This window comes from Ursus americanus, chromosome 18 (genome assembly GCF_024610735.1).
Source record: "Ursus americanus isolate L20-20 chromosome 18, mUrsAme1.1.p, whole genome shotgun sequence".
Lineage (NCBI taxonomy): Eukaryota > Metazoa > Chordata > Mammalia > Carnivora > Ursidae > Ursus > Ursus americanus.
Window position 1 is genome coordinate 2,074,051 of NC_142144.1, and position 26,186 is coordinate 2,100,236.

Below are 26,186 nucleotides of genomic sequence, written 5' to 3' on the forward strand. Positions count from 1 at the left end.
GTCTGCCTCCCCTCGTGTCGCTCACTGTCCTGCCCAGACCTGAGCAGCCCCGGGGCCAGCCTGGGATGCCCCTCCCTCCGCGGCCTGCTTCGGAAGCCTGGCATGGCTCTCTGCCCCTCTCGGCTTCCCGGGGGCCCCGCACAGGTCCCAGAACTCCCATTCACAGCGTGGTTTTACATCGTGTTTGGATTTCGAGGGGGCTTGCCTCCTCACAGCCAGCCTCTCTGGAGCACTCATTCCAGGAGCATGAGTGCTGCAGGGAAGGCCCCACAAATCCGTGCGTGCCACCAAGTGCCGAGTGGCCCGAGCACGGGAAGCTTAAGAGTACCATGGGCTCTGTGGGCCCCGTGGGTGTTTCACAAATGCCACATCCACGAGCAAAAGCACATAAACCACACCGTGGAAGCCACATTTGTCCAAACATAAGCTTTATTTCTGTGGGGATCCTGTTGTCCCCTTGGCCTGGCCCATCCCAACCCAGATGGGATCCTCCGGGGGACTCGCCCTGCGGCCTCACGTGACAAAGCAGCCCCAGAAACTGTGTTGTGGAGGAAGCAGCCCGGCCTTGGCATTAACTGGCAGGGAACGAAAAGCGACCTGGCCTGAGTACCTCCCTGGCACACAGAGGACCAAATTCAAGGTGTGAGTGAGGCTTTTCAGACTCTAGGACAAGCGTGTTTCCCAAAGGGTCGTCTCTGGACAGGCTGCCTGCTCTCCGTGTGCCCACTGGGGCCCATGGGCCTGAAGTGGGGCCCGGCGGGGCGGGGGGCGGGGCAGCTGCCGAGACAGGTTACCAGCAGCAGGGACCCAATCGATGCCTAGAGCAACGGGGACCCTGCTAAAGACCACAGCCAAGGAAGGGGAGGGGCTCCCAGCTTAGAGGCAGGCTTGGCGGCCGCTCTCCTCCAGGAGGGGAGGGGGTGCGTCCCCGGGAGGGACCCACGTCCAGCCTGACCTAGGCTCCCAGGGAAGGAGGGGCAGCCGGTCCCCGGCCCCCGGCCCCCGGCCCCTCCGGGCCCTGCAGTCGATACAGGGCCTCCACCTGCCTCCGCTTCTGCTTGGCCCGGTTGACGGCGGTCTGGAAGAGCCTGCAGAAGAGCCGGACGGACGGGGGCGAGTCGTCGTTGCCGGGGACGGGGTAGGTGATGAGACAGGGGTTGCAGTTGGTGTCCACGACGCCCACCGTGGGGATGTGCATCTTGGCCGCGTCTCTCACAGCCACGTGGGGCTCAAAGACGTTGTTGAGCGTGTGCAGGAAGATGATGAGGTCTGGCAGGCGAACCGTGGGGCCCAGGAGGAGCGGCGCGTTGGTCAGCAGGCCGCCCTTGAAATAGCGGGTGTGAGCGTACTCGCCGCAGTTCCGGGCCGTGGTCTCGATCAGGTGTGAGAACTGCCGGCTCCGGCCCACGAACAGGATGATGCCCCCGCGATAGGCCACGTGGGCCATGAAGTTCAACGCCAGCTGTAGGTGCGCGGCTGTCTGTTCCAGGTCGATGATGTCCTGGCCGAGGCGGCTCCCGAAAATGTAGGGCTCCATGAACCTGCCGGAGACCCCCCACGTAAGAGTGGGCAAGCGCACGCGGCCCTCCTCGGCCAGCAACCGCAGGGGCCCTCTGGGGACGGCCGGGGGCTGCGAGGCCCACGCCCTCCGGGGTACGCCGTCCCCGAATCGGCACAATATGCAATCCCGCCACCATGACAGCAGTGGAGAGCCCTGTCCAGTGACAGCCAAGAGGTGGTGGGGGTGGGGGTCTGGGAGCCGGGCATCATCGCCGTCCCCCAGATGTCTCCGACCACCTTCCTCTCTGGCCTCCCAACTGTCCCTCTAAAACATCTTCGATGCAGCATGTTAAGACTTCTCTGCAAGCCCGGAGCCCCTGACCCCTGCCCCAGCTCACAGGAGCTGCCAGCGGCTGGTCTGCCCCTGCCCAAGCCGGGAGCCTCTGAGGTCTGGCGTGGGGACCAAAGCGGAGGCTGAGGACGAGCGCCTGCTTCTCCCTGGGGCTCAGTGGCCCCATCTGGAAGGGGATGGGACTGCACTCACACCGACGCATGCCAGTATAAAAGGGGCCGTGGACCCCAAGGATCCCGAGGCCGGAGGGTCTCGGGGCCCATGGGCACCGCCACACCCGGCCCGGGGGGTCCGCTACCTGTGCCGACAGCCTGCTTTGTGGCCCAGGTGCACACGGGCATCGAAGAGACTTCTCACAGAAAACAACTCCTTGACGTTGAAGAAGTCGGAGTGCTTCAGGGGCTCACTGAGGATCTTGTCGCTGACATCTGGGATGGGGGGAGAGGATGCCGTGTCTGTGGCCCCCCAGCTCCCAACCCTGGAGGGGAGCAACATGGGGGCAGGGAGGGGCAGTGAAGCCCAGCAGATGCAGGTGATGGGGCCACGGGGTCGCTCCAGGAGACGGAGGCGGGAGCCAGGTTCCGACCCCAGTCCGGTCTTCACCCAGAAAGGAGGGGCCCAGCTGGTTTCTGAGGTCCTTCTGGTACCTCCCAGCCACCAGAGGAAGGCCCCCCATCAGGAGTCCAGGGAGGACTCAGCGGTCCAGAGGGCACCTCCCAAGGAGCCGAGCCCCGAGCCCCGTGTTAACGTCACCCCGGGGGCGCGGTGGCCTTAGCCCCATCCTCAGATGACGGTGGCTGACGGAGGGCAGGGCAGCGCCGCTTCAAGTGCAGGCGACCGCCGCCCGGAGCCTGCGGGGCTGCTGGCGCAGGAGAGGGAGGCAAGCTGCCCCTTCTTCCCTGGGCCCACACCCCGCCCCCAGGGCTTCACAGCGAAAGCCAGGGCACTCGGGACTCCTCGTGGCAGACGATTTCAGCCCCGAACGGGGAGGCCAGGCGCCGTCCCCTCCACCCCCCAGGCCCGCAGCGGAGCCTGCATTACCGGTGCTGCCCTCGGGCTCGCTGACGGCGGGCGTCGCGGCGCTTGTCAGTGTCCTGCCGCCCGGCCGGGCCCGCCCCGGGGTCGCGCTCTGGAGCAGATGCGGCCGCAGCGGCCTGTGCCAGACACCTGGGGAGAGAGCAGGCTGGTGGCGCGCGCGCCCGGCTCCCCGCGCCCTGGGCGCTGCGTGACCGCAGGTCTGGGAGCAGGTCCCGCCGCCCGCTGCTCCCCCGGAACCCCCGCCCCGGGCCTCCCGCCCGCGTCCCCGGGACCGGCGAGCACTCACCCGCGCGGAGCAGCCGGGGCACGGTCGCCGCGAGAGCCATGGCGCGGAGGGCGGACAGGGCAGGCGCCGCGCTCCTTCCGCCGCCGCCGCCAGCGCCCCGGACGCAGCGCCGCCTGCCGGCCCGGAGGTGCCCCTGCGCGCCCTACGGCTCGGCCTCCGGCCCCGCCCTGGGGGACCGCGGGCCTCCCCCGGGTCCGCGCACCTCCCCCGGGTCCGCGCGCTCCAGCCGGGGGTGCGTGAGCCCGACTTCGACCCGCCGCCTGCCCGGGCGCCACGGACACGCAAGGACGGAGGGACAGGCTGGGTGCGGGGCGGGTGCGGGGCGGTGCGGGGTGTGAGGGAGCGCGTCCCCCGCCCTGTGCCCTAGCTCGCCCCGGCACCCGCACGATCCGCCGTCCCCGTGGGGGCCGTCCTCACCTCCGGCCAGTCCGACACAACCTGCCGCTTTCCCAAGGAGCATCCGTAAGATGAGGCGCATCTGGAGTCTGCATTTAGACTCCGGGCGCTGGGGGACAAGCCGTCCGGGACCCGGGCGCCCAGGCACGCAGCAAGCGGCCGGCGGAGCTGGGAGTGGGTCTCTTGCGGTGAAGCCCCAGGCCCGTGGTCCCCCTGCACGTAAGGGACCGGGTGGGGGAGGGGGAGGGCGTACGCACGACCCCACCGCGCAGGAGCGGCCAGCGGTCCTCCAGCCGGCCAATGCGGCGCCTTTAAGGCCGGGCCGCCCGGTCAGGTGACCCGGCCGTCGCCTGGCAACGGGACGCCGCGCAGCCTCCCGTGGTCTCCCACCGCAGCCCCGGAGCACAGGCGCATGTCCGAGGCGAGCCCCCAAGAGTGCGCGGTGGCTGCGGAGCCGCCGGCCCCCGCGCCGCCGGCCCCCGAGCCCCCGCAGAGGACCAGCGACTACTACCGCGTGGACGAGGACCTGCCGGCCAGGTTCAACAACCCGGCGTGGTTTCGGGGCTACGGGTGAGGACGGAGTCCCGTCAGGGTCCATCTGGCCCGCGCAGGGCCTAGCGTGGCGGCTATGGTCACTCGGCCCGGACGCACGAGTCCCCAGGTCCCCAGCCTGCCCTGGAGCCCAAGTCGAACGCGGGGTCAGCTGTTAGCACCCAATGAGCGAGAAAGTGCCTGAAGCCGCAGGCGCAGCATCGGGGGGCCTCCAGTCCCTGAGGGAGGGGCAGGGTGGCCAGGAAGTCCCCCAACCCGCTCCTGGGCACAGCCTCACTTTTTCATGCGGGGGTAAGTCTCCTGTCTCCAGGCTGAGAGGAGCCCTGCAGAATGAGAATCTGGCAACGCTGAGCTGTTTACTGCAAACCCTTAGACATACATAGCAGCAAACCCTTCACCACACCTGCCCTGCCCTCCCTCATCTCGTCTCCCCTGCAGTCCTGAGGACCAGGGTCCTTTAGCACCCTTGTTTTCCAGGAGAGACAGCTGGGGTGTGGAAGGAGAGCGTCTTGCCCCAGATCTGGTGGCATAAGGCAGAACTGACCTGTGAACCATAGCCGCTCAGTTAAACTGTGTCTGCATTAAAGACTGTAGGCGTGTTTTTGCCGGGGGCTCAGAAGTGGAGGGACCCCCCCCCCCAGCAGCAGGGTGTGGAGGCTGAGCCACTGCTCCCGACCTATCCATCTACCCAAGGAATGACAGCACGTGCCAAGACCCCGCCAGGGCGGAGGGCTGCATTTTGCATCCAGGAGTTCTTTCGGGCTTTGCCCTGCCTCAGGGAAGAGCAGGGGTGGAGGTGAGCAGAGGAGGCAGGGAGGCTGAACCTGTGTCCCACGGGAGCCGCATTTCCAGCCTGTGGCATCCCAACAGAGCTCCGTCAACCAAACATTCTAAGACGGGGGCTTGGGCGGCATTAGAATAACTGAACGGAAAATAGAGGGTGTTTCCCACCTGCCAGGACCAAGCAGCCCGTCTCGCTGTACAGGACCAGCAACCAGGCTTACGGGAGCAGAGCCCCCACCGTGCACGAGATGCCGGTACGTGGGAAGCGCGCGCGTGGCAGTGGGCATCTCCAGGACCGGGCTACCAGCCTGGATTTCTCAGAAGGGCAACACATCATGAGGGCGTGGCGGGGAGGGGCCCAAAGTTCCAACGTCACAAAGCGGGAGGGGGCATATCAAATCCTTTCGAAACAGGGCAGGGTAGAAATCAGGGAGCGAGCAGTGTAGCAATGAAATGTTCTAAGGATGATAAAGGTGCGTGTAGACGCTTAAGACATCCCCAACACCGGCCCCTTTCACACTTGGACACCACCACCTCCGGCACCTCGGGCAGTGAGTTCTGGGGCAAACAAGTGAACAACCGCTTTCTTTCTGGAATAATACTTGCTTTTAATGAACTTGTGACCTGAAGAGGCAGTGCTGGCCCAGATCTCAGGTGGCACAGGGACAAGGCACATGGGTGGATGTGGGGACCGGTGCACCTTAGGGGAGTCCCCACCCCCTTTTTGAGATCGACTTCCCAGTCTGGAGGTCTAGAACCCCCTTCTAAAACCCTCCTGATGCTCCCCCTGGGCCCAGGTGGAGGGCCAGGTGGGCTGGCATAAACATCCCCTGGGTACCCGGCACAGTAGGGCCACCCATTGTGGGGCCTCAGCCCACAAGGGCAGCGCCCCCCCACACTCCCAGGCTGGTGGGACGGGGGCGTCAGAGGCGTTTTAAAGCTCCACAAGGGATTCAAACCCACAGTCAGGGTTGAAACTCATGGATGTCTCTTATGGAAGAGGACACTGAAGTTCAGAGAGGTCTGGTAGCTTGTCTAGCAGCCTGGGTGGCAGGAGCAGAGCCCGGGGGGTCGCGTGGGGCCAGGTGGTCCGTAGACGATCCTTCTGTCTGCCCAGGGTGAACGGAGGCACTGTGACATCAGGTATGAACTGGGATGGCCTGGGGCGAGCTAGGCCATCTGCCTGCCCTGACTTCTCTGCGTCCTAGGAACAGAGGTGACATTTTCTTACAGATTCTTACTTTTCTTCCAGAAATGCCTCATGGCTGACAGCTCGGGTTTTCCCACGCCCCATTAATCCAAGTGTCCCTTTTCACTTCCAGAAAGTGTTTTATCCAAATTCGAGTAAATTTTCCAGACAACTTGCAGCTGGTGGAATGTTCCGGAACAACACTTTCAATGTCTACATGGAGAAGAGCATTGTGACGGGTCCCGACAACTACATCACCTCCTACGACCGGTTCAACTTCCACCCCAGTTACAACGTCAGCAAGCCGTCTATCTGCGACTGAGGGGCCTCCTGAGGCCAGCAGGGCTGATCTGAAGTGCTACCCCTAATCTCTCATCATTTGCCCACTTGTGAAAGTACAGACTTCACTGCTTTCCCTGAAAATGGTTTTTCTCTTTGGGTTAGAAAAACACGCAGATGCGGCTGGAATGCCCTATTTGCTCTGTTTTACGTCTAAGATGGAAAAGATGCTCGTGGCTTGACTTTCCATTAAAAACGTTGCCACACCCTGAATCCCTGACTCATTGGTGATCAGGGAGCAGGACCCTGGGCGTCCTGGGCCCCGAGTCGTGGCCTGATGCCAGGAATGTCTGGGTAGCCCACCCTGTGTCTTTCCTGGGAGCCGTTTTATACTTGTGACAAATCATGGAGTGGGTTTCTGTTCTAAAGGGCCCCGGCGGAAATCCGCACCAACTCTGCGAGGCCGCGGCGGGAGGGCCGGGTGTCCCGCCTGGGGCGAGGACAGGGGCTGCGCAGGGAAGACCAGCAGGAGCGCCATCACTGTCCCTGACCCACGCTGGCCAGCTTGGAGTCCTGGCGAATGTCCCGCAGCTGAGGGGCGGGCCCGGGAGGCCAGATCTGTGGCGGGGGCGATGAGTACGCGGGACTTCTCCCCTGGTGGTCGCCTTCAGTTTTCAGTACGAAGTTAAAAAACCAGCAGGCAGGGAATTACACACTTTTCTCTCTAGCTCTCGATCTGTGTTTGCTATGATGTCATGGATCCTCAATGAGGGGAGGTATCTATCAGACCTCGCTCTCCCCCCGTCCTTCCTGGGAGCGGGGCATGTTCATCGTAGGAGGCCTGGGAAGCACGGGGTCTAGACGAAGTCATTGTTCCCTCCCACGGGTGATAACTCATTCACAAAAGTTTTAGTCCCGTGAAAGTGAGAAGAAACTAAACACCGTGCCTGGTTATTTCTTCATTAAAACGCTTTTATTGTTAATGTGGAAAAGTAAACGTCTTGGCAACATTCTTAATGTCCAATTTGGGATGGAAATGGTTCCAGAGAAAATCAATACTGTTGATAGAAAGATGCAATGCGGAGCCTGAGACCGGGGTCTACGTGGCGTCCCAAGGGGCGAAACCAGTGGACTCTCCGGGCATCAGTCCGGAAAGTAGTTTGTAGAGCACGTCACAAAAAATACGGGAATGCTCAGGACACTTCAGTGTTTAGCGTCTGTGGAAATTGAAAAGAGAAAAAGAGTGCCTTTTTAAACAAGTTTCTAAACTCACCGAAAAGAATGAATTCCTTCCTCATCGGTTGTGAAAAGCACGTTAGCGACTCCAGGGAAGGACAACACTACAACACTATGGGGCAAAATAACCATTTTTCCTCCCAGTGGAAACTGGTGAGTGCTGAGCTCTGGTGACAGGTCTGAGACACACGCACGAGAGGCCCCGTGGTGGGGACAGGGGGACGCAGCCCTGCTGCCGGCTGTGGGGCCGTGGCCCTGGAGCCGCGGGGTGGCCGTGCTCCCGTCTGCCGCTGTGGCTTTGGACGGTGCTCACATCATTGCCTGGGGTGAGTCCCAGCCCTGCAGTCCAGGGTTGGAGCCCCCCTGGGGTGCGCCCTAGGAGGCGCGGCTGCGGGCATCAGACCCCGTGGTCCCGGCCCCAACTCTGCACACAAGCCCTACAGGAACCCTGGTGATGGTGAATGTACCTTTTCGGCATGTTTCTGCCTGGAATCTTCATGCCTGGAGCAGGGAGAAGAGGATATGGACGGGCGGTCTTACGGAGGGCTGCAGGAACGTGCCCTGGGCTCTCACCAGCCTCCCCTGGGGGGCTGAGGGGTGGGAAGGACCCCACCACTCTCTGACCTGGGTCTTGACGTCCCTCGATGTCCTCGCCGCAGTCAGAACAGTTAGCAGAGAGGCGAGCACGGCGCCTCCACACTGTGCAGCCTGGAAAGCCCGTCTTCACCCCCGAGGAGGCCTGGCTGTGTGGGGCCGATTTTTCCCACCACGAGGCGAAACACCGAGAAATAGGGCTTCAGGAGAACCTCACTAATTCGTCACTCGATGTGGCTGTGGGTGGGGTGGAAAGCAGCGACTTCGAACACTGGACACGTGTCCACGTACGCCTGTAGACTTGTCTTCAGTAGCTTGTCGCCTTTCAGTTACAGTCACTTAGAATCAATGGTTTCAAACAGATAGGAAATTTGTCAACACGGGACAGTATCTCTGTCCAGAGCACAGAAGAGCTGCAGCCCCAAAGATTCCGCAAAGAACAAACTATTCCGTGCTCCCGGTCAGCCTCGCCTGGAGCAGACCTGGCTGTGATCTGCAGACATGGATGGTGGGTCCCTTAAGCAGGCCCTTAAATTCATTTCGAGGGACGGGGTATCGAGGTGGTAATACCTTCATGTTTTTATGGGAGCAGGTGAGCGGCTGCATTTTAAAGGTAGGGCCTGGTTTCCCAACGCAAGTGTGTCTCAGCTTGGGAAACCCACTGACTAATTCAGATTCTGAGCCTCGTCTGTGGGAGACCCTCCCTCTCTAGACGCGGGTGGTGGGCATCGCACATTAGCCGCCCCTCCCGCCGCCACTCCACCTGTGCCCATCCTTTCCAGAAAGACGCAGTGAGTCCCAGGACGGCCTAGTGAACATCAGGCCTCTCCCCTTCTTTGTATTAAATGAATGAACCTCCAGCCCCGGACACACAGACCCCTCCTTCCCTGGGAAGTGAGGGGGAGCTTCTTAAGGGTTAGAAGCCCCTCAAGGATCACAGTTTGACGTGGTAACACATCATCCCTCCAACTGCACGGGGGAGGGGTGAGCACCCGGGGTCCCGTGCAGCCGCTCCCAGGGGTCTGCTATTTGCAGCCACAGCACCAGGCCCCACTCGGTCACCCCACCGCGGCCCCCCTTCCAGACAGGGTGCAGGGGCACCCGGGGCTGGCCCCAGCGTGTGCTGGAGTTGACCTAGGGTGTGGGTGCAGAAGCAGGAGTGAGCCGGCAGTCCAGGGACACAAGCAGGCTTATGCCCGGCACGTGTGGATGCAAGGCGCGTGTGAACACAAGGCGCGTGTGAATGGCAGTGCCCACGGGAACCCGGGAGGCAGGAAGGAGACACGTGCGACGGGGGCCGGGTTGGGGGGAGACTGGCAGGGGGAGGGGTGCTCAGAGCTAAATGCACGGTGGGCCCTCTTGGCATCGCCCCACAAAGGCCACTCCAGGGAAGACAAGCTGCACAGCTGATTCGCGAGCAGTGCTGGATTTATTAGCGCTTTAAAAACCCAGTTTTATGTACAAAAACAGGCTTTTTGTTTTCAAGTGTTAAGAGCACTCTTTAAAAATTAAATAAAATTTAAAGCATGGATTACACGAATTGAACTGTTTTTCCCAGAAGCACCTAAGTGAGTTAAGAGCCGGAAGGGCGCTGGCAAGTGCCCCCGTGTGGGTGCCGGGCGGGCTGGGGCACGGGTGCCGCGCTGCTAAACCCCAGGAAATTCACTTGCGTGTTCGAACACCAGCTCAGCTCAGCTGCAGAGTTGACCTTGCTCCACGTCCATCACGCTAAATTGCGTGGCGAATCGTAAAGACCGGGGTCACTGAGGGCAGTTTGCGGGACAGCTGCCCAGCAACACCTGACCGCTGAGGGCCCGCCTCACGGGACGCAGCGCCTCTTCTGTCTCCACAGCAGCCTCTGAGCACAAGGCACGGGAGCCATGCTCTTCTCTACCCAACGAGGCACCGTGGCTCGGCTCCAACACACCGCGAGGCCTGGCGTCCTGCCCACAACCATGCACCGCGCAGGGCACAGCCCCGGTCCTGCGGGGAGAGGCAGGCCCTCGGAAAGCCGCCAGGCGTGTCTGCTGGCCTGCGAGCCCACCCCGAGGAGGCCCCGGCCCCCGGAGAGTGCTTGGCCTCGTCCTGGACTCTAGAGGCGTCTGTGCACCAGAACTGGCCAAGTGGCCCGAGCCTTGTGTATTCCCACACCCAGATGAAGAAAAGGATGTTGGAAACACACGTTGTCTGTTACCCTTCGGAGCTGTGACTAAAACTGGAGAACAGTGGCTCCCATAGAAAAAGAGCTTTATTGAATAGCTGTTAGGATCACGCGGGGATCGCACAGGCTGGCTGGGAAACACCCAGCTCGGGTGTGGACCCGATGTGCGCCGAGGCCTCACGTGGCATTTCCACATGCGACGGGAGACGGCCAGTCCGTGTGCTCGCTGGCCTTTGTGCTTTGAGTTTTCCAATCACGGCCGCAAGTGTGGTGTCCGGCAGCCACGCTCCGGCCTCGCGGGACCGGGGGCCTTCATGTCACAAGTGCTGCCCAGCAGAGACCTCTGCGGACGCTCTTGGTTCTCGGGGCGGGCGGGTGGCGACCGCTGCCTTCCCAGGCACGACCAGCCCCTTCCAGCAGCAGTCGACCCAAACCGTCAGAGTCAGAGTCAGAGTCATTCCGCCCGGCTGCGGTGGTCACGGGTCTGCTTGTCTAACCCTCGCCCGGCGCCGCAGAAAGCGGCGGTGATGCATGCCCTACAAAATCGAACAACTGTATTTTCCAAAAATATTTTTTACAGCACTTTAAATAATTTACAAAAAAGCTACAAAAATCATATTTTCCAGGACACATCCATTAAATAACACCGTCGCCCCCAGCGGACGTACTATGTACAGGACAGCACCGCACGGCCTCTGGTTTCTGTCCTGGGACAGCGAGCGTCACGCGCACACACGGGTACCCGTGTGTCTCTCTGCTTCCCACGAAGACGGAGCCAGTGAGCATCCTTACGGCTGGAGGGCTTTGCCCTTGGCCCCGGGGCTGCCGCCCTCCTCCACGGAGGTGTCACTGAGCTCGCTGGAGTCACTGGCCAAGGCCTCCCGGGCCTCGTCGCCTCCACTGATGGCCCTCTGCCTGTACCTCAGGTCTAGAACGTCCTCGTCGGAGCCCGAGTTCCTCCTGGCGTGCAGAGTGCATGGCGTCTGGGGCTTCCGGCCGGGCCAGCGTCCCCTCTCCTTCTTTGTGAGCAGGTGCGAGCTTCCAAACACGGGGCTGTGGCCAGCTGGGGTCTCTCTGAAGGCCGAGAAGGACGGGCCCTGCAGGGGCAGGCTCAGGGGTGGGCTGAAGACGCTGGCCTGCTTGCCCCCCCAGGAGACGCTCTTTCCAAAGTGGAATAGCTGTGTGGACAGCAGCGAGGAGAAGCCCGTGAAGGGCAGGCCTTTCTTGGGGTCCTGGCCCTCCGGCCCCTGGTCTCTCTGGCCCCCGAAGCCCCCTCTCCATGCAGCCTCTCTGCCTTCCGGGCTCAGCGCCCAGGTGCTCTGCAGCCGACTCTGGTGGGCGAAGTCGGCCCATGGGAGGGCGAGGCCGGGCTGGGGGCTCCCCAGTCCATCTGCTCCCACCTTCCGAGTCCGAGGGCTCTGGCCCTGGGTGGTCACGGCAAAGGCCACGCCGGGGCTTTCCGCCCGGGCACCTGCTTCAGCCCGAGTGGGCAGCGAGCTGAGAGCACGTTCCCTGGCACGCTCGGTCCCTCTCGGGCTCTGATCTTTGTGAGCGCAAACCAGTCGCCGACCAGCAGCTGACCCTTTGGCGGACAGGGTCCCCGCCGCGCTGGCACGCCTGGCCACAGCTGCAGGGAGGCAGGCCTGCTCTGTGCGGGGGCCGCTCCTCCCGCCCGGAAGGAAGGCTCTCCCCAGGCCCCCCAGGCCTCCGGCTGGCTGAGGATCACCCCTGCTCCGCTGGCTCCGCGTGCACACGCCGGGATGAAGGGCCAGGGTGGCTGCTGGCACCTTCCGGCACGGCAGCTCCGGCCTGGGCGCGCTCCCCATCGCCGGCGTGACTGGGCCCCCTCCTGGGGCTTCTGAGCCGCTCCCGGACTCCTTGGCCTTTTCAGCCAAGAACTTCCTAATCTCCAGCTCGATGCTGTCGTCACTGTCCACGGAGCTGCTGTCCTCGGGCAGAGGCTGGGAGCCGGGGGCTGTGGCTGGAAGCTCACAGGCGTCTGCTTCACGGCAGAACAGATTCCCTTCGGAGGCTTTTCTCCTGAGCTGGAGAGCTGGGGGCGTGTCACCCGGGCTGGCGCCGTCCGCCCTGCTTCTGTCCGTGTCTCTGCAGGAGATGCTCAAAGGCTTTTTCCCCAGGTTCTCCTTGCTGTCTTTTTTGGGCTTCGAGAGGCAGCTTTTCAACAGGTGGGGGCTTCTGTCCTTCCAGTCTTTCCGGAAGCCCCCTAGTTTATCCAAGAACTGGGGCTCCGTGGTGCTAAACCTGACCTTCCTCTTGCACGTGGCCCTGGGGTCCTTCCACCTCTTCTTCAGCCTCCGCCTGGACCGTAGTAGGTCCTTAATGGCAGTGTCCAGGTCCTCGTCGCTGTCCAGGGAGCTGCTCTTGTCCTCAGAGCTCCCCCGCTCACCGGTGCTCCTGGCTGGGGCCGCCTTCCCGTGACCGGGCCACACACCGCCCCTGGCATCGGGGCCACCGTGCTGGTCACCCAGCTCAAGCGGCCTGCAGGGGAGGGGCTGGGCCCTGGCCTGGCCTTCCGCCCTGGGGGCCTGGCCGGGCTGTGTGCTCGCCGGGCTGTGGTCGGCATCCCGGGCGCCCTCCTGCACCGTCTCTCTCGCCCTCTTGGGTGCGGGTGGCGGCACAGCCTGGCTGCCTCCTCTGCGTTTCCTTTTGCAGCTCAGTGACAGGCCCAGTGTTTTAGAGCCGGGGACCCTGGGGCCAGGTGGTGGCGCCGGGCTCTGTGTGGACTGTGGGCAGCTCTCCGTTCGGGCCAGCCAACCCCCTGACTGAGCCTTCAGAGCCAGGAACGTCCGGATTTCCTGCTCTATGCTATCATTGCTGTCCACGGAGCTGCTGTCCCCGTCGCAACGGGAGGGCACGGTTAGGGGGCAGGAGAGTGGGCTGGCAGGCAGGGGTCTCTCACTGCCCCCCGCGGGGGCCGGCAGGATGGTTTTGGAAATGTCCAGGATTGCTTCGGCGCACATCAGCTCAGCGGACGTGTCTGCCCGGCACGGCGGCCGTTCCACAAGCTCGTTTGCGGTGGCTCTGGGATCTCTGGGTGGCTTGGAGGGGTGGTCAGGGTGAGGGCCACCTGGGCTGAGTTCCACGGCCTTCAGGGCCACCGGCTTCTTCCTGCCTGGTGTTTTCCTGTGGGTTTCGGGCAAGGCACCTTTCGTGGAGTGGCCTGTGCTGCGTGTGGGAGGGTCGGGCCCTTTTCCCTCCCCGAGGGGCGTTCTCTGCGGCGGCTCTCCGCCCGCCTCCTTCCTTTTCTGCAGCTGGTACAGCTGGATGGCCTCCTCAATGCCATCGTCACTGCTGGAGCCGGACACCTTGCACACCAGGGCTGCGCTCTTGGCTCGCTTCGCCCTCCGCCCGGGGCCGGCGCTCCTCCTGACCGCGCCTTTACTCGGGGGAGCTTCCGCGGGGCGGCCTGCAGCGGTGGCCGGCTTAGCGCCGTCTGCGCTCTCCGGCTCGGCAGTGGCCTTGGACCTGAGGCCTCGGGGCCGTGGGCTCACCTTTGCTAGCCTGGGAGGTTTCCGGAAGATGAAGTCCTTGCAGGCTCCTATGACCTCCTGCCGATGTGCCTTGGCCGTCGGCTCTTTGCTGGATCTGAGCGCTGATCTGGCTGCGTTATCGCCGGGGTCTGGTTTCGTGTCCACGGAAACATCACATCTTGGGGTCTCGTGTTGTCTTTTCTCGTTCAGAAACTGTTCGATCTCCGCCTGGATGCTCTGCTCGAAGGAGTCGTCACTGCTCACGCTAACCGGAGAGGCGGAGCCCCGGTCCTGGCCGGCTCCCACGCGGCTGCCAGGGGCGCCTCCTGAGCTGGGTGCAAACTTCGGGGGACATGGGGCAGGTGGGGCGCTCCCACCCAGAGGAACCTCTGGTTTGCACCGCCTGCCCCCGTCCGGGGCCCCAGGCGGCTGGGCCGCCCCACTCTTGGCCTTTAGGTACTCCTGGATTGCTTCTTCAATGTCCCGGTCCACGGAGTCGTCGCTGTCCGAATCCAGCACCAAGGGGCCAAAGTCTGCGGCGTCCTCCTCCCTCGAGGGGACGAAACCAGCAGCGAGACCGCAGGCAGCAAACGCAGGGGTGGCGGCCGGCCTGGCGTCCCGGCCTTTGTCCGCCCTCTGGCTTCTGTGCAGGGCCAGCTCATCGCTCATGCCCAGGGCAGCCGGGTCGCTCTGCAGCGTGCTGATGAGCATCTGTACCTGGGCGCTCACCGAGGCTCTCGAGACGCCCTCTTTCGGCTCCGAGAAGCACCCGGGAAACCTAAAGCTCCCGGGCGCGCCAAAGGCCTCCCATTTTGACTGGAGAGCAGCCACAGGAGGGGCGTTCATGAGGAACATTCTAGCAGACGGGGAGGGACGTGCAGAGAGGCGAGTGCTTTGCTTTTCTGCCCCTTTCACATCCTGGGAGGAAAGCGAGGACGTTGGTGCGAGGCCGCTCTGCTGGTACGCGCGGCCGTGGAGAAGCGGCCCGCCGGGCCAGAGTCCAGAGGCCCGGCTCAGAGGCGCACGCCGGGTGAGCCCGGGGCACCGGGCAGGTGACTCACGCTTCCTAGGCCTCGGGGAACTCAGCTGCCGCGGGAGGCCAGCGGTGGAGACCGAGGAAGGAACCGCTCTGAGCCATGGCTGCTGGGTTTAGCCAGCAGCACGCGCCAGCGTCCCTTCCCGTCCTGCGCTCCTACTCGGGCCTTCCATCTTCTCTGTAAGAGAAGCGCGGTTTCAGCTCTGGCAAAGGCTGCCGAGAGATGCCAACAAGATCAAGGCCGCACGTGCTTCTCGCGGGTTCAAAAGAATGGCTGTGTGAATCTAAGCTTAGTGAGGCTTCGCCGGTCATTTCGTTCTCCATGCGAAACATGAGCTCCTGAAATAAAAAGTGACGGGAGGTGAGCGATTGAAACATAATTTCCCAAACGTCCTGAGTCAGTTACACTAAAGCCTTTTTATTCAAAAACGTCAAGCGTGTATCTGTCAGGCGGTCTCACGGGCTCGTCTTGCTAATTAGCAGAGAAGCTGCCCCAGACGCTGTCCCACGCCCTTTCCCATCCTGCGTGGTTACTCCGGCCCCGGATCTCAGACCCGAGGTGGCTGCACCAGCAGGGTTGCCGGGCTGGTTGTGGGAACACTTTGAAGACCTTCCCCTAAAGGTCAGGGACCACGGCTGCAGAGGGGAACGTGGCGCACACTGTAGAGTCACATGGAAAATACGACACATCACATAACCACTCATTCCTAACCTGTTTTCCCCGTCTTTCCTGACCACCCAGACCCCTCCCCCAAACTGGAATGCAAAGCAGTTGAGATGCAAGAGCCCCGCAGCATTTATAGGGACAGGGAAACGCACTTCCACCCCACGATAGTGCCACGCGAGGCTGTCACCACCCTGGCAACCTCAGCGGGTAGGCTGGAACTGGCCTACCTACCGGCTTTGCTTTCAACACGGATCCCCCCTCTACCAGGAGCTTCTGTCCTGACAAGCGTATCATCGCATATTTATACCCCGCAGTCCTTTCCAAGAAAGCGTGGCCGGCCACATAGGCACAGACGTGCCCAAGCAGGTGCGACCAGCAAGTAACCAGAGGGCATTCACTGCTGTGGCTTTGTGCCCAAAGACCGATACCGTAATGTAAAAGCATTTATGGTAATTCCTTGAAATTCTCAAGGCCCGTTTCAGTGGGATGACTTAGCAGCCAATGTTTGCAGAGCATTTCAGGATTATGTCTTCATCCTCCCAGCACCCTTTGCCCACTTTTGCAATAGACTTTTGACTACTAGAGTAAGGATCAGAAACACCTAGGTCAGAGGCTGAAGCTTCAGCTAGTAAAGATTTTTTTTTTTTTGGAAAGAAAGACCATGAATTTAAGGGCTCGAAATTCAAGTTTGTAAAAACTTAATCCTCAGACCAAAGACAGTTAATCACATCAAATTCACAACTATCCCGGGCCACAGCTCTGACGCTGGGGGAAGCGTGTGAAGCTACCTGCCGCTTCTTGGACGCCAGCGTCCCACCACGGCCCACAGCCTCTCCCGGAACATCACCCTCTCGGGAGGGTCCCCAGTCACAGAGCAGAGGGGACGACAAGGGTCGGGAGAGGGCCTCTGCCCCGGCCAGGGGGCTGTGCCCACCTTGCCGTGCTCAGTATCCGAGTTGCCTTGGCAGGATGACAGAGATCTCGAGATGTTCGCACCGGCCTTGGACCGCAAAGCCTAAACCAAGAACGTTAACTCCTTCAGCAGCAATACAACTTTAAACAACGGGCCCAGGGATGAGCCCATCGGTGTGGGGATGCAGTAAGTCCGACACTAGGTAGCAAACTTGTGGCAGGAGGAAAAAGTCTGGTCTCTACTAACCATGTTCCCCATGCTCTCCCGGGGCTCCCAGTGAGCGGTGCTCTGAATTGGCAAATCGCCTCAGGCAAGACTGAGGTTAAGAATCAGAGGGAATCTCCGGCGACGGCTCGTGTCTTTAAAACAATCAACTGCATGAGATGAATCATTGTGAAAAACTCCCTGAAACTGTACTTGGAGAGAACTGCGGGCTGCGGCCAGGGGCTCTGGCTTTGTCAAACGGCCGGCCTGCAGCCCCAGAGCCCCGAAACAGGAGTGGAGGGTGGCTGTGGGGGTGTCCAGCCCTGCACCCCAAAGCCACGTGGTGCCAACATTGACAAAGCAGCGGAGGGCACACGGACATCTCAGTCTGGACACCAGTCCTCGGGGAGGGCTGATTCCTGCTTATGCTTATCACCTGAACAGTCTGGCTCCCTGCACCAAATGCCCCCAAACACATCTCTCAGCTCACCAACAAGCGGTTCGGCTCCTGTTCGTCCCTCTCAGGTAGCAGCTTCCCCCCTGGGTGAGGGAGATGCGGGTCAGGGTACCAGGCCCACAAGGAGGGCAGGGGAGCCCAAAGTGGGCGTGGGCCTGCCAGGAGGTGAGGCTCTACCGGCTCGCCACGACCTCTCCCTGGGCGAAGCTGCCCGGCCTCCGCCTGTGCCAGGGGGCCCGGGGGGGCGAGACCCTCCCTGCCCTCCTGGCCCTGCGCTCTCACACCGGCCCCCGCGGTCCCCGGCCCCGGGGCGCCCGGCCAGGTGAGCGCGAGCACCTCCCGCGGGGCGGGGCCGGCCTCCGCCCGGGTCTGCGGCGGGGATGCGCGGGGACCCGGGCGCCGCGGGGACCGGGGGCCGGCCGGGGCCCGCGACCCTCCCGGAAGCCGCGGCCGAGCGCGGGGCGGAGCCGCCTTTCCGCCGGAGGGCCGGGCCCGCGGCCGCGCTTGGGGCGGGGAGCCGGGCAAGGCCGGAAGCGCCGGCCGCCGGGCCTCACCTGTGCGCACCTGGGCCCGCCCGCCCCGAGCTGCCGGCTCCGAGGGACGCGGGGCCGCCTCGGGGGCGCGTCCCCCGCCCGGGCCAGGAGGCGGCCCGGAGCGCCCGCCCCCCGGCCCGGCCGCACTCGCCCCGCCCCGGCCCGCCGCCGCCCCCGGCCCGCCGCCCGCGCGCGCGCGCCCCGGGGAGGGAGGGGAGGGCGGAGTGGGGAGAGGAGGGGAGGACCGGGGAGGCGGCGGGCCCGCGCGGGGCCGGGGGGCGGGGCGGGCGCGGGCGGCGGCGGCGGCGCCCCCTCCCCGGACCTACCGGCGGCCGCGCTCCGGAAGCCGTGCCCGGTGGCTGGGCATCATGGGAATGGCACGGCCGAGTTCCGGGGGAGGCGCGCGGCCCGCCGGACCCCCGCCCGCGAGCGCGCGACCACCTGCCGGCCGGCTGCGGGGCGCCCCCGCCCTCGCCCTCCGCCCGGCGTCCGGCCCCGCGCGCCCCGCGCGCCCCGCAGTCCCCCCCCGCCGCGTCCCGCCCCGCGCGCCCAGGCTCGCTCGGGCCCGGGGCGCCCCCGCGCCGGGGAGTTCGGGGTGGCTGACGTGTGACCCCCGCCCGCCCTGCCGGAGGCGGGGCCGGAGCTGGGGGCCGCCCTGTCCCCCGGGGTGCGGGCGAGGCGCGGGGAGCGCGCGCCCAGTGAGTGCTGGAGGTGGGGGCCCGGAGGGGCGGTCCGTCCTGACGTCGGTGCTGTGATGACCGGCTGCAGTGTTACTAGAAGTTCCTCCATGAGTGTCCACTGTGTGCCTGGCACCGAGCCCGCAGCGCGGTCCTCCTGCCCCCGGACCGGAGTGTGCACTGAGCTCCAAGTTGAATGCACTGAAAGCCGGCCCTGAAAGCCGCCACACCGCGGCCCCTCAAGCCCACGTTCCCCGGGCTGTCTGCTCCAGGGCCGGCTTTCTCTCCAGGAAAGCTGCCCAGGCCGCCAGCCGCTGGGTCTTCAGCTGTGGCTGGCGGTTGCTTCTCAGTCTCCGGTTGCTCCCGCGCCCAGACTGAGAGATCAGCAACCCGGGAGGCTGAGGATCGGCCAGTATCCCTCCCAGGAGAGCGGGGCAGGTAGGACTGAGCAAGGCAAGCAAGGCTCAGTCACTCAGGAACCGGTCTCTGAGCTCCTGGGAGTGCGGGCCCTGGGCCTGGCCTGCGGGGCTGGGGTCCTGTGCTGGGGTGGGGGAGGGTTGCGTGGCTGGCTTTGTGTGCAAACCCGCAGCCTGGTTCTAACAGGAGCAGACCCGTGCTAGAGAGACATCCCAGGTGGCCTGTGAGCGAAGGGGAGGGGAGCCGGTCTTCTGAGCCGCCCCAAAGGTAAGTCAGGTTCTGTTTCCGGTCTCTTCTGGGGGGGGGGCGGGGGTGGTGGGGGTGGGGTGGGGTTGGGACACCTCCTGTGTCAGAGGGCCCTGCTCACAGCCTGTGTGTTGTGGGTGCCGCTCGGGGTCTCAGGGCCGGTTCTGTCGGAGCCCCGCTGGTGACAGAGGCAGATGGAAAGAAGACACAGTGACTGTCCATCTGTACGTCCCCGCTGGCCTCCTTGACCTCCACCCAGATGCCTCTGGGGGAGCTGGGCTTCGTTTCCTGTCTAGTAAGTTCCAGAGGTTTGACAGGATGAAAGCCAGAGGCTTTTTCTCACAGGGAATTAAGAAGGGGGGGCATTTCTAATCTTGCCAGTTTGGGGAATTTGGGGTCAAGAGTCAAGAAACCCATTTAAGCCTTGTTGTAATGCTTTATGAGTTCCTTTAATAAACCGTATTTTTTCATTGTAAGAGTGATATTCATTACAGAGAGTTTGAGAAAATGTATGTAATTAACAACCTCACAGGCAGATACACGGACTGTAACTATTCAGCATGTTTCTTCACAGTTTTTAAACAGTGCTGTGATGAACATGTCTGATGATATGGGAGCCCTGCCCCATCCCCCATCCATGGGGGATGCATTCCAGGACCCCCACTGGCCCCTGAAACCACCGAGAGTGCCGATCCCTCTACAGGCGGCGTTCTCCCCCATAGGTACGTACCTGAGATTACGCTCAGTTTACAAACTAGGCCCCGGAAGGGAGCAACAATGTAACAATAAACTAGAACGTAACCGTACGCTGTGATAAAGGTACGTGGCCATGATCTCACTCTCCAAGGGTCATGTTGCCCCGTGCTCACCCTTGTTGGACGTGGAGAGAGCATGAGATGCCCACGTGGCGGGAGGAAGGTGAGAGGCGCAGGCGTGCGGCGCAGGGGGAGGCAGGTGTGGGCCTGAGCATTTGTCCGAAGGGGGGCCACCTGCTTCCGGACTGTGGCCAGGGTGGGAACTGAGGTGGGGGGCTGCTGTGGGTCCTTGGAAGTGGCCCGAGTATGTCCTCGGGGTAAATTCCTAGAACAGACGCTGCGGGGCCAAAGACTACCCTGCATTTACCAAGGTGCCCTCCAGAGGCGCTGACTGACGCCGTGTCCCCGCCGTGCCCCCGCCGTGTCCCCGTGGCCCCTTGTCTCCCGCTGGCCGTGGGCCATTTGGAAGACTGCCTGTGCGTGTTCCGGAGCGTGTTTTGTCTTCCTCTTGGGCTCTGTGTCTTTTTCTTACTCTGGAGCTCTGCCACCAAGGGCTTCGCCCGAGTCTCCCATGTGCACACTCGGGTGCGTCACATCGATTTCAGTTGTCTTTTTAACTTTGAAATCCACGTTCCGTTGTGATACGCCAATTTTCGATGTGCGTGCAGCTGAATCTATCAGGTTTCCTGTTACGGGTTCTGGCTTTAGGACGAGGCCTAGGGTAGCTTTCACCACGCCAGGATTTTATAAGTGTTCACCAGTTTGATGGTTCAATTTCAAAGTAAGGGAACTGTGTAAGACACGAGGGGGACGGGAGTTCATCTGGGGAACTCAGAAGACAGGTTGCGGTGGGGAAGAGACAGTGTCTTCAAGGGGAGAGCACTTTCTCCACTTCTGTCTGAAGGCCTGACCTTCAGACCTATGGACCCTCCCCCCGCATGCACGCCCCCCCATACACACAGGCACACACACACCCACACACATGCACACACGCACCCACACACACATGCACGCACCCCCCCATACACACAGGCACACACACACCCACACACATGCACACACGCACCCACACACACATGCACGCACCCCCCATGCACACACGCATGCACACACCCTCCCACCCGCATGCACGCACACACCCACCCATGCACATACATGCACACCCCCCCACACGCATGCACTCCCACACACATACACACACGTGCATGCACGGACCCCCACCCACATGCACGAACACATGCCCACACCCACACACGTACATATATGTATGCACACACCCCCACAACACATATACATGCATGCACATACACATACATGCAACCACATGCATACACACATTCACACCCACACCCACACACATACATGCATGCACACACCCACACACGCACGCACACCCCCACATGCACACACATGCACACACCCCCACATGCACACACATGCATGCACACACATTCACACACACACACGCACACCCCCACATGCACACACACGCGCACACCCCCACATGCACACACATGCACACACACACACACGCACACCCCCACATGCACACACATGCACACACCCTCACATGCACACACACACGCACACCCCCACATGCACACAATGCACACACCCAACACGCACGCACATGCATGCACACACATTCACACACACATGCATGCACATACCCACATCTGCACACACCCACACCCGCACATGCACACGTGGGCACGCACCCACATGTATTTTTAAGTTTTGGAAGCTTTACCTCTTGCACATTGTAGGGTCTTAATGGGATGAACAAGAAGAGGCATCTGTTTTTTATCAAAACTCCCGCTGGGGCGCCTGGGTGGCTCAGTCAGTTAAATGACCGACTCCTGGTTTCAGCTGAGGTCATGATGTCAGGGTGGGATTGAGCCCCATGTCGGGCTGTACGTGCAGCCTGGAGTCTGCTTGGCAGTCTCTCTTCCTCTCTCTCTGCCCCTCCTCCCTTTGCTCAAGAGCTCTCTAAAATAAACAAATAAATCTTTAAAAACAAACGAACAAAAAACCTCTCCTGTCCTCAGAGGTGTCAGCTTTGGTGTTGGGGGCTCGGGTTTCCCCTCTAAAGGGCTCCTGGCTGCAGGTTTGGGTCCTCCAGGGTCAGCCCGCAGGCTGCCTCCCCACTGTGCTCGCAATAGTGGGGTCCTCCTTCCTCCCCCCAAGGGACCTCTGCTCAGCCCAGGCCCAGCGCTTCCGGAAGGACAGTCCGTGGCCTTGCTTTCCTCTGGGAGGGCCACGGTAGGAACAGGGCCAGCAGTGGCAGGGTATCTGGTCAGGCCTTGGGGCTCCTGGTGGCTGCTGCTCCCCTCTCATCTTCCATTTGTCCTTCTGTCCCAGGCACAGAGGATCCCGAGGGAACTTCTTGTTACTCTCCATACACCTCCGGGGAGATGGCCGGGGACCCCGGGGACCAGAGTCCGTGCTGGTAGAGATGCCGGAGGCCTGTACTCGGATCTGTTTCCCTTCACAGAGTGAATGATGGTCTCATAAACTCAAATGAAAGAGGGCACCCCCAACTGAAGGAACTTTGACCGTCCCCGGAGGCCCTGGGGGAGGCAGGCCCTCATCATGCTGTTGCGTCCCTGCCTCTGTGAAATGTGAAATGCACTGGCCCTGCTTTGAGAAGCCGGCCTGAGGTCACGCTCGCACCGTTCATACAGGGGCGTCTCGACCGAGACTGTTTTTGGCTCATCAACACAAAGGACCCTCAAGGACCACCAGCAGGGGCAGTGACGTAAGTGCGGGTGGGAGCCTCGCTGGGAAGAATGAGGTCTGCCCTTGTGCCCCTGGGGAGCAGGTGGGGGCGCTGGCAGGTGGCCGGACAGCCTCCCGCTATCAGGCCTGCGGGGGGGGGGGGCAGCGCCCAGCTGTTGCGTTGTTCCTGCTGACTGCTCTCCTGCTCTTCTCGTTCTGAAGTCAGGGGTGTTTTTGCTTCCATACATACAGAACGTGGGCGAGGCACGCAGTGCGCACGGATGAGTGCCGTGTGCAGGTGACGTGGCACCCGTGCCCCTCCCCGTGCCAGGGGCGGGGGCTCGGCCCTCTCTGGCCCATCTTCGGAAATTCTCTTTCTTCCGAACAACCGTCAAAATCCGTCACCTCAGGAGCGGCTTCTCACGGCCCCGTTCAGTTTTATGTCTGGAGCGTCAGGTTCCTCGACTCATCCTGGCGTGAATTTTACCCAGTTTATCACCTGCCATTTCAGGGGCCGACGTGGTGCTGAGCTTGCCCGTTGAGCAGGTGGCGGCCAACACGAGAGTGCAGCGGAAGCCTCCCGAGATGAGATGCCGTCGTTCCGGAGGGTCCCGTGCGTCCCAAGTGGGAAACGAGGACGCGTCACCTCAGATTCACTCAAGAGGGAGCGGGGCAGTTTCCAAGTCAAGATTTGAGGGAAAAATGATTTTCCCGCTCTGATTCTTGGCGGCAGACGGCGTGGATGAAGCCCCTTAGTGGCGGTATTGGCAGGTTTGCTCCTGTCCTCTGCCCGGGAGGCCTGCTGGCAGCTGGGGGCCGTGCTGGGAGCGGCGGGGCTGGGGACACGGGGCCGGGATGGGGGGCCCTTCCAAGCTGGGAAAAACGTGCTGAGAAAAGGCAAAAGGGACAAAGGCCAGCAGCAGTCAGACGCCCCCGAGGAGCTCCAGGACAGGAGCCGCCCCTCCGCACAAGAAGCGTGTGTGGGGGCTCAGTGCGGGCCCCCCGAGGGGCAGGGCTGGCTGGGGGGCTGTGCTGTGGACGCAACAGGGATCGGCCCGGGGGAGGCGAGTGGCCCGGCTTCTGCACCCTTGCCCAGGGGCCACTGCAGGTGGGCTTCCCCCACGCAGGGGGTGACCGTGGCCCAGGAGTGTCCTTCGGGCTGGGGCTTGACCCCTGGGTGTCCGGGCAGCTGCCCTGCGTCCACCATGCCCATCCGGGACCTGATTCCTTGGGAAGCAGCTACTGGATCTTGTGGGGTGGCCAGCAGCTGTGTCCGCGGCCCAGGCCCAGGACTGGTCCACTCGCTCAGTCTTCCTCAGACATTTTATCCAAACCACACCCAGTGGAAGAGCTGCTGAAAATGGGTCAAGAAGTTATAAGATTTACGTAGATCTAGCTTAGATATAAAGACCTGAAATGGGATTTTAACAGTCCGGATTCACATGACGGCGAACGTGATGGAAGAATCAAATTCTGGCAAAACTCCTCCTGGGGTGGGACTGCTCGTGCTCCTGGCCACCGTGCTGGTCCGAGTGAACGTGAGACAGTCGTCGCTCAGGGCTCGAAAAATTTCCGCAGTACACAGAAAATATTCTATTTCAGCTCTCCTTTGGCAGAAAGGAGAGGTAGTCGGCCGCACGATCTCCGAGGTCTGGAATGGCAACACAGAAAATGTTACATTTAAAATTTATATTTTTTTATATTTTTATAAGTTTTTTAAATGTTATGTCTGTAAAGAAGTCTACTTATATCGTGACTCATGTAGTCCCTTTCTGAGATGTGGGATGGTAAGAAGGATCCTGCAGGCTTGGTAAAGGGCTCTGGGTCCACCGTAGCAACCCGCAGGGGCTGCTGGGGGGGCAGGAGCGGCTGTGCGGGGAGCTGTGCCCTCTATGTCCCCAGAGGCCCGTCCAGGACCTGAAGCTTGTGGAAAGGTGACCATTCAGGAGAGAGAAGCGAGGGGCGCCCGGGTGGCTCAGTCGGTTAAGCCTCTGCCTTCAGCTCAGGTGCTGGGATTGAGTCCTGCCTTGGGCCCCCTGCTCGGCGGGGAGCCTGCTTCTCCCCCCGACCCTCCCCCGTCTCGTGCTCTCGCTCTCAAATAAATAAATAAAATCTTAAAAAAAAAGAGAGAGAGAGTGAGAAGCGAGAGCCCAGGCCCCTCCTGATTCCCAAAGGCCCTAACTTCAAACTAACACCACCTTCAGAAATACTCCCCCCACGGCACATTTTGGGAGTATGTGGGCGTGCCCTCCCCCCCCCCCCCCAGTGCCTGACTTGAAGAAGCGTCATTCATGTGTAGACACAGGCTCAAGAGGTCTGCCTGCGGGTGGGGATCTGCGGGGCTGCATCAGGCGCGGACACAGTGTGAGGTGTCAGTGTGCGGGTGTAGACGAACTCCGTGTTAGGGTGGGCCGCCTTCGCACACTGCCCGGCCCCGGCCCCACCTTCCCCACCATGTGACGCGTGTCACATTTCTGCTGGGCGTGCCCGGCCAGCGGGGGGAAGATTGCCCCCCCTCCTGGGAAGCTCTGGGGGGGGGGGCCACGCACAGAGACGGCGCGAAGCTGAGGGTGAGGAGGGAGCTGGTGGATGCGGAGCCAGGCGCCACGTGGGGCGGGATTCCTCTTGCGAGGTTGCCCTGGGCGTCCAGGCCTCGCGTCCCTTCCAGGTGGGGCAGGGTTCCACTGGCTGGAGTATGACGCGGGAGCGTGCTCATTCTTCATAACCGGGGACCCAGGGGTCCGGTGTGCTCGTCCACCTGGCCGACCCCCCCCCAACGCCTGGATGGAGAGGAAGCTGCTGGCGCCGGGCCCCTGCGGAGATGGCTCGAGGGTGACAGGACACAGCCGGTACCTTCGGCTCCGTGTCCGTCAAGCCCCGTTACAAAAGCCAAGTGCGGAGCTGGACATTCCGGAACCGTGTTCTGCGGGCTCCACGGAGGAGGGTCTGCCACCGTATTACCCGACAGCAGGGGAGGCAGATGTGAAACCTCTGGGAGCCAGAGGGGGAGAAGCCCCACCCGGGCCGTGCGCGACCAGCAGCTGAGTGATGAGCTGTTCCGTCAGCAATGTGGGCAGCGGTGACTTCCGCCCCCTCCCTGTGCTCTGCTCACCTGCAGACAGCCCAGGTGGGCTGTCCCACTTCTGTCCCCAATGTCCTGCGCCACGGGAGGGCACCTGGGAGAGGGGCTCCGCACGGACACAGGCTCAGAAGCAGGTCTTGGGGCCAGGGGCGAGGCGGTGGCGCCCGGTGGGGCCCTGTTGGACCCCAGGCCACTGTTGTTACCAGCAGCCTCTGTCACCAAGGACTAAAGGGGAGGGGACTTCTGTGCAAGCTCCTTGGCTAAGAAGCCCCTCCTGCTCGGACGGCTGAAACTGCAGCACTGTCCAAGGCCCTTGGGGCTGAAGGGGCCACTGTGAGCGCCACCGTGACAGCTGAGAAGCTCCCCCAGGCGTGGCGCTGGCTCTGGCAGCTGCCCCGATGCTGGCTGCTGCCGACGTGACCCCACCTCGCACCTCGGAGAAGCCCAGGGCTCTGAGAGGTGAAGCTGCACAGAGAAGGTGGGCTGGACAGCTGGTTTCTGCTCTGTGGCTCTTGCCCGACAGCTTTGGCTGCAGCACTGGACTTCAGGCGTGAGAAAGGTCTGCTGTCTGTCTGCTGGACCCTCCGACGGTGTGTATGCTGGTGTTCGAGTCCCGCTGCAGAG

The 26,186-nt window shown here is 62.3% G+C and overlaps 3 protein-coding genes and 1 long non-coding RNA gene across 15 annotated transcripts; 2 read left to right on the forward strand and 2 right to left on the reverse strand.

Moving 5' to 3' along the window:
* Positions 1–411: 411 nt before the first annotated feature.
* MRPS2 (mitochondrial ribosomal protein S2) lies at positions 412–3,731 on the reverse strand. Of its 3 annotated transcripts, none has more exons than XM_087869211.1 (4): positions 3,594–3,731; positions 2,894–3,019; positions 2,151–2,330; positions 412–1,541 (listed from the first exon to the last, which is right to left on the reverse strand). In XM_087869211.1, the coding sequence occupies exons 1-4, from the start codon at positions 3,665–3,667 to the stop codon at positions 956–958; spliced, it is 966 nt and encodes a 321-aa protein (XP_087725337.1). In that variant the 5' UTR covers positions 3,668–3,731; the 3' UTR covers positions 412–955. The 3 variants fall into 3 exon arrangements, with proteins under 3 accessions (XP_087725337.1, XP_045669650.2, XP_045669651.2); XM_045813694.2 differs by having other exon boundaries at positions 2,151–2,280; positions 3,594–3,725; XM_045813695.2 differs by lacking the exon at positions 3,594–3,731 and adding an exon at positions 3,177–3,273 and having other exon boundaries at positions 2,151–2,280.
* On the forward strand, positions 3,515–6,648 carry PIERCE1 (piercer of microtubule wall 1). 3 transcript variants are annotated; one of them, XM_045813697.2, is made up of 4 exons: positions 3,515–3,638; positions 3,968–4,142; positions 5,083–5,161; positions 6,230–6,648. In XM_045813697.2, the coding sequence occupies exons 2-4, from the start codon at positions 3,985–3,987 to the stop codon at positions 6,416–6,418; spliced, it is 426 nt and encodes a 141-aa protein (XP_045669653.1). In that variant the 5' UTR covers positions 3,515–3,638; positions 3,968–3,984; the 3' UTR covers positions 6,419–6,648. The 3 variants fall into 3 exon arrangements, with proteins under 3 accessions (XP_045669653.1, XP_087725338.1, XP_045669654.1); XM_045813698.2 differs by lacking the exon at positions 3,515–3,638 and adding an exon at positions 4,602–4,920 and having other exon boundaries at positions 4,072–4,142; XM_087869212.1 differs by lacking the exon at positions 3,515–3,638 and having other exon boundaries at positions 3,886–4,142; positions 5,110–5,161.
* A 2,967-nt stretch (positions 6,649–9,615) lies between these two features.
* On the reverse strand, positions 9,616–18,113 carry PPP1R26 (protein phosphatase 1 regulatory subunit 26). 8 transcript variants are annotated; one of them, XM_045813691.2, is made up of 4 exons: positions 17,994–18,111; positions 17,168–17,217; positions 16,720–16,832; positions 9,616–15,232 (listed from the first exon to the last, which is right to left on the reverse strand). In XM_045813691.2, exon 4 carries the CDS (start codon positions 14,710–14,712, stop codon positions 11,155–11,157), a length of 3,558 nt encoding a protein of 1,185 aa, XP_045669647.2. In that variant the 5' UTR covers positions 14,713–15,232; positions 16,720–16,832; positions 17,168–17,217; positions 17,994–18,111; the 3' UTR covers positions 9,616–11,154. The 8 variants fall into 8 exon arrangements, with proteins under 8 accessions (XP_045669647.2, XP_045669648.2, XP_087725336.1 ...); XM_045813692.2 differs by having other exon boundaries at positions 16,720–16,847; positions 17,994–18,108; XM_087869210.1 differs by lacking the exon at positions 16,720–16,832.
* Positions 18,114–18,246: 133 nt separating this feature from the next.
* On the forward strand, positions 18,247–24,462 carry LOC123802804 (uncharacterized). The gene is made up of 5 exons (XR_015727256.1): positions 18,247–18,782; positions 18,948–19,028; positions 19,582–19,729; positions 22,257–22,520; positions 22,992–24,462. It is a non-coding gene; the product is annotated as an uncharacterized LOC123802804 (long non-coding RNA).
* The last annotated feature ends 1,724 nt before the right edge of the window (positions 24,463–26,186 follow it).